Raw genomic sequence first — 12345 nt, forward strand, 5'->3', positions numbered from 1 at the left:
TTCATTGGCTAGCCTATGGACCTGAGTTTGATTATTCAGGTTTGTTTTATAATAAGGTTTTCACGGATGAACAAAATTATCATATCATTTACATACGGGGCTGCAGAATGATTTTGAAACAGGGGGTGCATAAAATCACAATCATTTATTATGTCATGTTCATTTTCACTTTAGGGAGGGATCCATGCAGTCGCGCCCCTTGTATTTTATTTTGATCATGCAGTGTCAAAGTAACTTTGATTGGGTGCGTATGACATTTTAATTACACCCACCCCTTAAAAAGCGAATAAAAAATTGATTCTAACTTAAAGTGAAGGGAATTAAAAAGCAAATAGTTATTGGGAAAAGTCATTCTCTACATTTTTTAATCCATATTTCATTTTCGGTGCCATATAGGCCTGCAGATTTCGGGAATTTATTATGTTCCTATGAGAAAAAAAATCAACACGTACACTCTGAATTCCATGGATTTAAAATAAAACCAGATCGGCTGTGAATCAGTAACCAGCCAATTTTTAAAATATTTTTCTGAGTCTGTAGGATTAACTTTTAAATCTCAAATGATTTAAATTCAAATCTTTTAAATTTATATGTTTAAATCCTATATGGTTTAAATCTTAATCTAATATTCGGCTGGTCACTATTCACAGCCGATCTGGATTTATTGTAAAACCTCGGAATTTAGAATGTACACTGGTGTAACGCCGAGAACAGTAATGAGATACCCTTTATACTACTTGCTATTATAATAGCGCATAATCAAAGATCAAAACACTAACTTATACAAATTATTGTTAATGATATATTTTTTACAAATTAAAGCAAGTTACATATAGTAGGCCTATATAGAAATTAAAATATTGTATCCAACAGAAACAAATTGGTCATGAGAACATGAGTCAGGACGTGAATGAAGGAAATAAAGGACGATGCAGTTAAAGGTAGGGATATCCAGCGGAGAAGATGGGCTAATTCACTGTCTTTTGAATTAATTGTCAATCTTTCCATTAATGTACGTTGTATATTTTTATTTTTATCTGATATAATAAATATTGTTATCTATTATTATCTAAAATAGGCCTATAAACAGAGAGGTAAATGCAAAGATTATATAAGAGAATTTCATCCCGAGAAGTCAAGTATCAATGCCAAATTCACAGCATAATCCCCATGTAATCACACTAATAGTTTATCGAGATGCGATTTGTCATTAATATTTTTGATTTATGAGGTTGGATTCTTTTCTTCAAGAAAAAAAGGCCGGAGACGGCATCCCTTTTTCACAGCGTTACAACGTACGAGCTACGTGTACATCTGGGTACTTCTGCAAATCAAGACCTATCGAGCAATGGCCGACCACGCTCCGCGCAATCACAGACGTTAAGTACGCGCGCCTATGGCGACTCCGCACTCTAGCGTAATTAGTATACATCTGTATGTCCTTGCCTTACATCACTATGACATCACATGTGTGGCCAATTTTAAGTCTCCATGGGTATAGTGATTACCAATATTTACAACTTTTAAAAATTCATAACTTTTGTGTGGTCTGTCCAATATTTTTCAAACTTTCTCTTATCCACTTGTCTGAGTTTTAGCTCATCCAACCTGAAGGGCCAGATGAGCTTATGTCGTGGTGTGGCATGGCGTCCGTCCACTATTTCAAAATGCTTCTTCTTCGCCATTTCAAGTCCGATTTCAATTCTGTTTGCTTTATATGATAGCACTACGTGGAGGATTCAAAACTTCTACACAGAATTTTAAAACTCATTAAATATGCTAATTTATGCTCATTTTTCAAAATTCACAAAAAGTCTTCTTCTTGAATTGACTGATTTTGATTTTATTTCTTCATCTGGTAGAACTTCACGAGGTTCACCAAACTTCTACACAGAATTTTGAAATTTTCAGTAGAAAATGATTTATGATATTTGTTGACTGATTTTGAATTTTTTCCTTCCATCTGGTAGAGTTTCATGAGGGTCACCAAACTCCACAGAATTTTGAAATTATGCTAATTTATGCAAAATTCATAAATCACAGAAAATGCCTCTTTATTTGTTGACTGAATTTCAAAATGTTTCTTCTTCGTCATTTCAAGTCTGATTTCAATTCTGTTTGCTTTACAAGATAGCCTTAGGTGGGGGATTCAAAACTTGTACATAGAATTTTGAAACTCATTAAATATGCTAATTTATCCGTATTTTTAAAAATTCACATAAAATGTTTCTTCTTTAATTGTTGACTGATTTTGATTTTTTTCTTCCATCTGGTAGAACTTCATGAGGTTCATCAAACTTCTACACAGAATTTTGAATTTTTCAGTAGAAAATTATTTATGCTAATTTATGCAAAATTTATTCATAAATCACAGAAAATGCCTCTTCATTTGTTGACCGATTTTGATTTTGTTTTCTTCCATCTGGTGGAGCTGCTTGAGGTTCACCAAACTTGTACACAAAATTTTGAAATTTTGTCTAGAAAATTCTTTATGCTAATTTATTCATAAATCACAAAAAATGTTTTTTCTGCTTCATTTGTTGATCAATTTCAATTTTGTTTGCTTTATATAATAGCTCAAGGTGGTGATACAAAATTTCAACACAGAATTTTTAAACTCATTAAATATGCTAATTTATTCATATATTTTCAAAACTCACAAAAAATACATGTATTTATTTGTTGATTGATTTTGATTATTTTATTCCATCTGAGAGCTACATGAGGTTCACCAAGGTTCTACACAGAGTTTAGAAATTTTGACTAGAAAATTATTTATGCTTAATTTATATGAAATATGTTCATAGATCACAAAAAAATGCTTCTACATGTATGTCATTTCTTCATCAATTTCAATTCTATATCCTCAATTTATGTCACCAATATAATTAACTAGTGTCGACTGGGCTGAAATTAAAATTGTGTTAAATTTTGTTGCGAGATGCCGGATGAGCTCAACATAATTGATGTGCTAGTTCTCTTTCCTCTAAAAACAAGTTCTTATTTGGGTTGGATTACCCTTTAAATACCAATTAAAATTTTACAAGTAATGACATTAATTGGATCTAAATTAGACTAGTTTTTTTTTTAGATTGATGCATATTACAGCTACCATTATTTGGTCTGGTGACTGTACTTGGTTAACTACCTTTGATGTTTTATGCATACTATTTTCCTCAATGGTTCTCAATGAGATATTTAATTTTTCCCCAAACAAAACAAAATGATTGATCATGGCAATAATCAAATCGTTGGTGTAGATCAGATTGTATATCAAATGAATGACTGAGATGGTAATCCAGTTTTAGACCAATTAAATGGTAAAATTGAAATCTGAGAATGGCTGGTCTATTTGCAGTGGTGGTTGTGACATGCACAATTAAATGAATAAAAAAAAGTAAATTAAAGTTGTTTTCTGTGCTTTTATTCATTGTTAACAATAATCATAATAAAAGTTATACAAAAATGCTGTATTATAAACCTTCTCTTGAATATTTATTGACTTTTTTCAAAAAGAATCTGAAGACAAATCTTCATGTCATACATTTACATCGCTTTTCAATTCAGTCTCACCCCCCCCCCCCCCCCTCATGCTCAGGAGGTATGTGTTCTTGAAATCAATGATGTACCATAAAAGCCCATTACATTTATTAGCACTTTTTGAGTAAGGCATTCATTGCCTTCAAATTAATTATCTGTGGAACAACCATCCTGGCACTAGTGTAGGGAATGGGAGAATGGACAAAAAAGAAGAAAAGAGGGAGCAGAGAAGGGGGGGGGGGGTGTGATCAAAAGAAAGAAGGAAGAAAGTGAATGAGGGATTGAGAAAGATTTGGAGAGATAGTCAAAATTTTATATATATTTTTGCTTTGGGTACATTTTCTACAAAGAAATAGATCAGATTTCCAATTTTCTTTGACATCCTCCATTTTCAATGTTTACATAATTAGTGGCTGCACATATCATGTAAAATATCTAATGGAAGTCTAGAGGGCCTGTCTCCTTGCACTGCATAATCGGGTGGCAGTTCAAGTCTCTAATGGTTACTGAAGATCTCCCTATGTCTAGCTCCTGGACATCAACATTTTTGTCTGGCAAGTTGACAGATCCAATAAACTTCCTTTATTTTGATCGACTAAGAAGCACATATAAATCTTATTATGGTAACTTAAATATTACACACAAGACATTTCATGAAATGCTATTCTGAAGAGTCACAAGTGATGGGTCATGAAAGCCACATGGTGATCTGTCAGCCAGAAGACAAGCCCTTGAGAAAACAATTACATTTACAAATTACAGACATAGATATATCTTGATATTGTATTTTCAATGGGAACATAGATTTGATTGGATGCAGAATTACCACTAATTCTAAGTATGAAACAGGGCCCAAGTATCTAATTGTAACAATTTAACTAATAAAAGATGCAAGATACATGCATTTACCAATATTCAGTTTCAACTATTTAAAGTGCAATACAACTATAAAACCAATGATCTCTACTCTAAGATAGAGCTGCAAAATTAGAGTTGACCTGTTGCCAAGCTTTTCTCTCATGTGTTGTAATTTTCTCAAATTAAATAGCATTTGGTTTTATTCCCATTTGCCCACTATACAAATAAATTGAATATACACATAGATGGATTACCCTTCAAACATGAATTATAGCATCTTATTTAACAGTCCTTGCATTCAAGCTCCTTCATAAACATCAATTTTGTATCATATCTTTTCTTTCTTTGATATTCACTAATATCACCTCCAAAATGGTTAATGTATATCAGAGATTTTTTTTCAAAGGTGAGAACACATGTACAGTTTACCATGTACTATCCTGTCAAATTGCTAGGATGTCAACCAGCCATATTATAATTATATTATATTATAATTCATGTTAGACTGTATAAAATTGTTTTAAATTGATTACCCGACTGCTTTAATTGCTTGAAAGTAATCAACCAATGGACAGACATCTTCTCCAAGGGATGTGGTAATGAATATTCATTTTATCACAGGACACAAGCACATCAACTGGTTTTAAATTAATAGACTGGATTATAAGACTACCACTCAACCAACTAAGTTTTTGCAATCCTTCAATTTATGTAGTATTGATACCGAAAAATATATTGTTTGAACTACAAATAAGCGGATCTCCTAACCCACAACGTATTAACAAATTTGAATTTTTTAGTAACATGCCCAATGACATGTGTGATATTATTTTTTTCTAAGGTTACTTTTTACACTGGCAATGGAACAGATTCTGAGATATGCCTCAAGGAAGTGTACTTTGACTACATGTATAACAATAAAGGATTTCTACAAATGAATTATTCACAGACATAACATAGTGAAATGAGAATATGAAGGACTAGATTCTTTAAGGCAATTTCACGAACATATAATATAAAGATGTAAATTAATGGTTGGGAAGAAAGATTTATAGACATGATTCAATCTCTTTTGGAACAGAGAGGTCATGGGGGATTGTTATACGATATAAGGATAAAATGAGCTATGGTTGACCTCTAGTTTCTATTTTCAATATATATATTAATCCCAATCACTTTCCTATTCTTAGCTCAATATTCTATGCATTAAAAAAATTCTCCATAGCTTATTTATTTTTTAGTATTTGTGACCCTTGATTGACCTCTCCTTCCTGCCGGTCCCTGAGGTTTGCTGAACTTTGGCTTATGAACAATTCTTATAGGATGAATTTCACTCATGAGGAAGTCTTCCGTCAGTTCCTTGCGGTCTTCAATTTCAATCTGCATAAACAAGTAATATAATATTTTAGACATGAATAAATAATAAATATACTACACTGGCTTTTTTATTTGTCATGTTTTCATTCGTTCCCTTCCAAATGTGAATAAAATTTATTAAAATCTACAACTCTGCAGTCAGAGCCCTATTGGGCAAATATTTTGTTATCAAATATCCAGAAAGCAAAGAACAAACACAACTTGAATTTCAACCAATCAGAAGCGTACAGTTTGGTTTGCATTTGAGTTCCACTCTATTGGTAACGAGACCTGTGACTCGTGGTTTCATGAATGAAATGATGCAACCATATGAATATGAGCCAAATAATGCCCTTATAACTAGACTCCAGATACTAAATACTAGCTGCTTCATGATATCATTACAGCAACCAGCTTAAAAGGATGTTTAATTATGCTTATGGTGCTTAGTTATAGATTTGGAACATCGATACATTAAAATATAACAATCTAGAAAAGGAAAACAGTGGTGCCAAAAGTGTTTTAGAAGACAAGAAATATGGGGGGGGGGGTGAGGCCAAAATTTTAACCATTGCTTGCCCTTCCAATCAAATGTCTGCTCAAATCTTTCAAGGGGGTGTTCCACTAAGATTTAAGTGTGATTTAGAGTCGCACTTCAATTTCACTTGCGTGCAGTATATCATGTATTGCTGTACTGGTCAGATCATGCACACGGGGTGCGCACATCTGCATGTCCATCAATGAGATTATGAGTTGAATAATATACACATAATGGTGTTTAAACATGACTCTAAGTCATGTTTAACTCTAAGTCACACTTAACTCTTATGAAACACCCCCTAAATGTCACTGGAAAGAAAAGAGCTGTGATCTAGAAAACAATTTGGTATAAAGTACAATCCAAGTCCATATCTAGGATAAAGTGATTTAAAATATGTTAATACTTGCTTACACACAAGCCTATCTGTGTTTAAGTTACATGTATATCCTAAAATTCCACCTACATGTATGACTACCCAAAATGAATGAAAACCGACCAAAATCCTGGACTATTATAAATCAAGAATAGTTTTCTTTTTCTTGATTCACTCAAGGTGAATTATCATGCACTTAGGTCAGTCTCATATTCATATGTATATATACTCAATTATGTATGGTGGCTCTGAAGAAAAATAGATCACAAACGACTTCAGTCGTGAAGTTCATGGTTTTCGTTGCAAACTTTGCAGTTTTTGTTAAAAAGTTTTGAAATTGTTGGTTGTGAAGTTTATAATTTTCGTTCCAAACTGCAATTTCAGTCATGAAGTTTGCGACTTTGGTTGCAAAGTTTGCAATAATAGTTGAGAAGTTTGCGATTTTCATTGCAAACTTTGAAATTTTAGTTGTGAAGTTCGCGACTAACAATTTTAAACCTTACAATGAAAATCGCAAACTTCACGATTAAATTTGCAAGGTTTCCAACAATAAATTTCGAACTTCACAACTGAAGTCGTGTCTCATGTGTGTGACCAACCGTACTTCAGAGCCACCCAAAGACCTTATAATATATTACTAGACCGAAAGCTGCGTGCGCGTTCAGCACAAAACAAATGAGATTAGGCTCCGCCTACCGCGATCATTTGAAGACAAAAATAAGCCCTCATTGACATTCATGAGCATGAAGATATTCATAATCCGGCCTTTTCATTGGCTAAGAGCGTCATTAATACGCGATTTCCCCGATTCTTTGTCATCGATACTAGTGGTATCGTCACTATCGTGTTACAGAATTAATTATTCATTTGACCTCATTACGTCATCTAATTTATTCATTCTGAAACTTTTCTTTCCACACACAAAATGGACCTACGAACACTCCGGTGAGTACGTATAAATTGATATAACCACATGAATTCAGTGGACTATTTACACATTTCACACTGTATTTTGTGATCTTAGGTTATTTCTTTAACAAATTAGAGAGTTTGCTATCATTCTTCTGTTAAAGGAAAGCAGAATTTGGTCTTTGAAATTGAAGTTAGATTGTCATCGTCGCCCAGTGCAGCCTGTAATATGTTGCTTGCAGTGTTGTGGTTATGCCGTTATGCCGCTGTGTTAACCACATGTATTTTGTACGGGCTCCTATAGCTGGCTGGGAATCGAGAGATAATCGGGCTGGTTTGGTTCACCTCCAACAAGGACCAACCCACGATTGATTAAAACAAGAAGAATGAGGCTTCTTTTTGTACACTATAACGTTAGATCTAGAGGGAGATCTGCATCTATCTTCAGTAGATCGAGACTCAGTCAGGAATAAACTGTGAAGCGGAGTGTGAATGAAGATATGCCTGTCATTGACAGTCCTCACTTTGTTTCACATATCAAATTTATTTTGCATAACTTCAGGCTTCTGCATTTAGCTCCCACCCATTTTAACTCTTAATATTGTTATTTATAAAGATAGTTAGACTCGGTCTTAGAAATAACATGCTGCTCTGCATGTTTGTCTTATTATCAATAGATCTAGGACCTAGATCTTCTTAATCCTAGGCCTTACTTATTATACTTAGATCTAGGCTACTTTACTTTTATTTATTCATCGATGCTATCAAGAGCTAGGCCTACCTAATTCAAATCTAGTCTAACTTATACTTTCCCAACCCTCGACACTTACCCCCAGGGCTTATGATCTAGGTCTGTAATTTAGGCCTAGATCTAGGTCTGGGCCTAAACGACTCCATTTACATGTACGAGTATGACTGTCAGTGGACCAAGGACTAGATCTAGATCTACTCTCGGTCAATAATGGCAATGAAGTCTTAGCCAGGAATAAAAGTCAGAGTCAGACATCAAAAATTTCTAAACCGATATAGGGTCTAGATCTCAGTTTAGAACCGAAGCTTTACTTTCTAGGTCTAGATAGATCGAGAGTCCATCTTTAGTCTAGATCTATACCTAATTTAGATACATGAATGCTGTCACACAGCACTGAGTCTCGTTGGACTAGATCTAGACCTAGTGCATGAGATTAGGAAATTATGTTAAAATCAAATGAAATAAGATTCAGAAATAAAAAGATCCAGATTTTTTTTTTTTTTTTTTTTTTTGGGGGGGGGGCAGACATGTGAAAAAATTTAGAGAAACCTAAAATTCAGAAAGCGAGGGCCAGAAGCGACAAATATAACCTAGGGCCGTTTTGTGCATTTTCTAAAGTAAAATTGAAGGATGTCATGCAATTCTCTTTTTGATGAAGGTTTTCACATTTCAGCTCTTACCCAAACCCCTCCCCCTATACATACGGCCATGAAAAAGATCACTTCTTATTATTGTTCACATGCATTGAATGTTAACCATGTTTACATTAAATAAAAATAATCCGAGCCACAAAGAGGTAGGATCTGTAATGAATATACACTTCTTAAATATACAGGCTCTCGAGTCTAAAATAGAACCAATGCCAAACCAATGCCTTGGGCAAATTTATAAAATAAGGTAATGTCCTTGATCTACTAGTAATTAAATCGCCTTTTTATTTCCTATTTGTTTATAAACAAAGCAATATTTATTTTTCATATTTTAAAAAATTCATTTTATTCATTCTTTAGTGAAATATTCATATTTCATATTTGTAGATTTACGATTTTTTTTAATCTTGTTATTTTACATTTTGTCCAATAGGATGATGCAGTTTTACAATTTCTATGGAGGTGATTGATGATGATAAATAATTGGTGAAGTAGGCCTAATAGAACAGTGACTGGACCACAAAGAGAAATACAACCTACAGCAGTTATATGAGTGAGTTAATTAGTGAATATTTTTAATAATGGAGGCTGTTCACATTTTTTAAAGCAAAAAATAGACCTGCCTTTGAAAAACCCATTTCAATTTTGTTTTTAGATTATAGTTAGTGTCGTTTTTAATCACAGATCAAAATATTCTGTGCAACAAAACATCAACTTTAATTCTGACTATTTATATAATTTACATATGTTGATTCATATATTCATATTTATGAGAAATCTCTGACATTTTTTCATAGAGTACATGTAGTTATAATGGAGAGTGGTATGTAAACTGCATAGAACAGGTTTAAGTGATATGCTTTATAAAAGTTTATAATTAGTAGAAGTAAGATTTCCTGTTATGTGTTGAAGAAACATATATATGTATAGTCTCACTTTTCTTAAAACATTTATGTTTAATAAATCACGACAATTTTAATTTCAATTCATTGATTTTCTTTCTCTATTTTTTCAATCTGCAGGACTGGTGTAACAAATGTTTTCATTCAAGAAATCCAACAATTCAACATTGAAGAGTCTGACTTAGGAACCACTTGATGAAGATGGAAAAGGTTTTTTTTTCCAAGTCCAATTTTTCAACCAAAAAAAAAATTATTATCACAACCCCAAATTCATGACGTATGAAATTTCTTGTTGATTTTCATTAAAACTGGTTGCAATAGGAGAAGCTATAAACATACAAATAGGAGCGGCAAAGTAAAGTTGAAAGTGGGTGGGGGTGGGCATAGGGAAAATGCTGTATTACGTGAAATTTTTAAGAAGTTGCGAGCGAGCAAAATTTTGACATTTTTAAAAAGAAAATCAAAAATATTCAGAATGATATATTTCACCCTTTTCTTTCCTTTTCTCTTTTTTTTTCTTGGTCCTGATTTTTTTTTTTTTTTTTTTTGGGGGGGGCAAGAGTCCTTCAAGCCCCCCCCCCTCCATCTGTACGAAACTGCTTATATACCCCCACTCATGAATTATTAAACTGAATGCACAAAGGATTTCCTTCATAAGTATATTATCGAAATGAGAATATTGTTTTCTTGTTTCAAAGGGCAATCGTCATGGTGACCATAAAACGGGTCCTTCTCAGGTGAAAGGGGCACAGAACAAGTTCTTTAGGAGCACTTTTCTTGGGTAAAAGTGATTCGAGAAAGGGCACTTACAAGAAGGCGAGGGGGCACTCTTTAACACATGAAACGGGCCCTCAGATGAAAGGGCACAGAACACGTTCCGGGGGGGGGGGGGGGCATTTTTGGGTAAAAAATTGCATACAAGGAAGAGCACTTGGTAACACCCAAAACAGGTTCTCGTCAGGTGAAAGGGACACACTACACGTTCGTGAGGGGGCATTTTTCTTGCATAAAAAGGCACTTTTCAGTGCTTCAAGTAGGGGGAACTGTGCCCCCCCCCCCCTCCCCAGGATCGCTGCCCCAGCATACAAAAAAATTATTTTGGTTCAAAGTATTTACATACACTTAAGAAAAAGGTCAAGCTTAATCCTCTGATAATGTGATATTTTTTTATGGCTAATTAATAAAATTCACCACTAACCAGAAAATTCCTTTATGTCTTTCATTTGTGTTCATATAGTATTTGTACAGAGCTAAAATGAAAGGGATTTGGAATTGGCAAAATTCAAAATGAGATGAAGATCGAGAGAGGGAAAGAGTGATGAGAAGTGGGTTGAAAAGAGATGAGAAAGAAATGGAGGGGCACATATGAAGAGATAATTTAGAGGGGGGTGGTAAGAGAGCTAGAATGTGGGAAGTAGGAACAAAAGGGGTGGAAGAGAAATAAGACGAGATTTATGGAAACCAGGAGACAGATAACAAGTGGGAAAAGAAGAAGGAAATATATGAAGAGTTTAGCTGCAAAAGGGGTTAGGGCCGAGAAAAACCATGTTTTTATTCTCACTTATTGCAATATTCTTATGAGAAACTAAATTGTCATGATGTACTACTCTATCATGTGAACATAAAATTGGGTATAAAAGAAATCTACCTGTCTTCAATTTTTTGCTATATACTTTAAAAAATATATAATTGTGTACCTAACCCCTTTTGCAAGTAAATTGAAGTGAATCCAAACTTTTTTGATTTAAAAAGTGATTTTTTTTTGCCACTTCCATTCACGTTTTCATTTGAATTTCAAATTTTCTTTGGTATCATCAGAGTGACTGAAAATTTAGAGGTTTAGAGAAAGAAAACAATAAAATATATGAAAAATGGACCTAAGCCCTTTTGACAAATGAGTTCTTCAGAAGAGTTTAGTTGCAAAAGGGGTTAGGTCCACTCCAAGAAAATAATTTTTATTTTATTCTCCCATATTGCAATATTCTTATGCGAAACTGAATTTTCATGATACCCTACCATGAGAACATAAAATTGGGTATAAAAGATATCTACTTGTCTTCATATTTTTTAAGATATTATTTTCCAAAAAAAGTATGTGTGGACCTAACCCCTTTTGAAAAAAAGGTGATTTTTCTTTGCCATATTAGTTCACTTTTTAATAGGAATTTCAACTTTTCTATGGTATCATCTTATATAGCTACTAAAAATCTATACATTAAGACATAAAAATCAAGTTTGATGAAAAATGGACCTAACCCCTTTTGAAAATGAGCTCTACATAATATGTAGGAGAAAGGCGGCACAAAAGAATTTTGAGTGGGAAAATGATTAAATGGAAGAAAAAAAACAGAGTAAGAAATGCTGGAGAATAAAGGGGACAGGAAACGTACTAAACATGATAAATTGGGGCCCGTTTCATCATGAGTTATAAGTATGGTAACTACGATTTAGGGATGGCAAAAGCT

At 33.6% G+C, this 12345-nt stretch overlaps 1 protein-coding gene across 1 annotated transcript in view; it reads right to left on the reverse strand.

Annotated features, from left to right (window-relative positions):
* Nucleotides 1–3408: 3408 nt before the first annotated feature.
* Nucleotides 3409–12345, reverse strand: part of LOC129255372 (twinfilin-1-like) — a 41345-nt gene continuing 32408 nt past the window's right edge. The window contains exon 9 of the mRNA XM_054893732.2: nt 3409–5778. Within this exon, the coding sequence (XP_054749707.2) occupies nt 5629–5778 (150 nt within the window). The 3' untranslated portion in view covers nt 3409–5628. The remainder of the gene's footprint in view (nt 5779–12345) is intronic.

Source organism: Lytechinus pictus, chromosome 3 (genome assembly GCF_037042905.1).
Source record: "Lytechinus pictus isolate F3 Inbred chromosome 3, Lp3.0, whole genome shotgun sequence".
Lineage (NCBI taxonomy): Eukaryota > Metazoa > Echinodermata > Echinoidea > Temnopleuroida > Toxopneustidae > Lytechinus > Lytechinus pictus.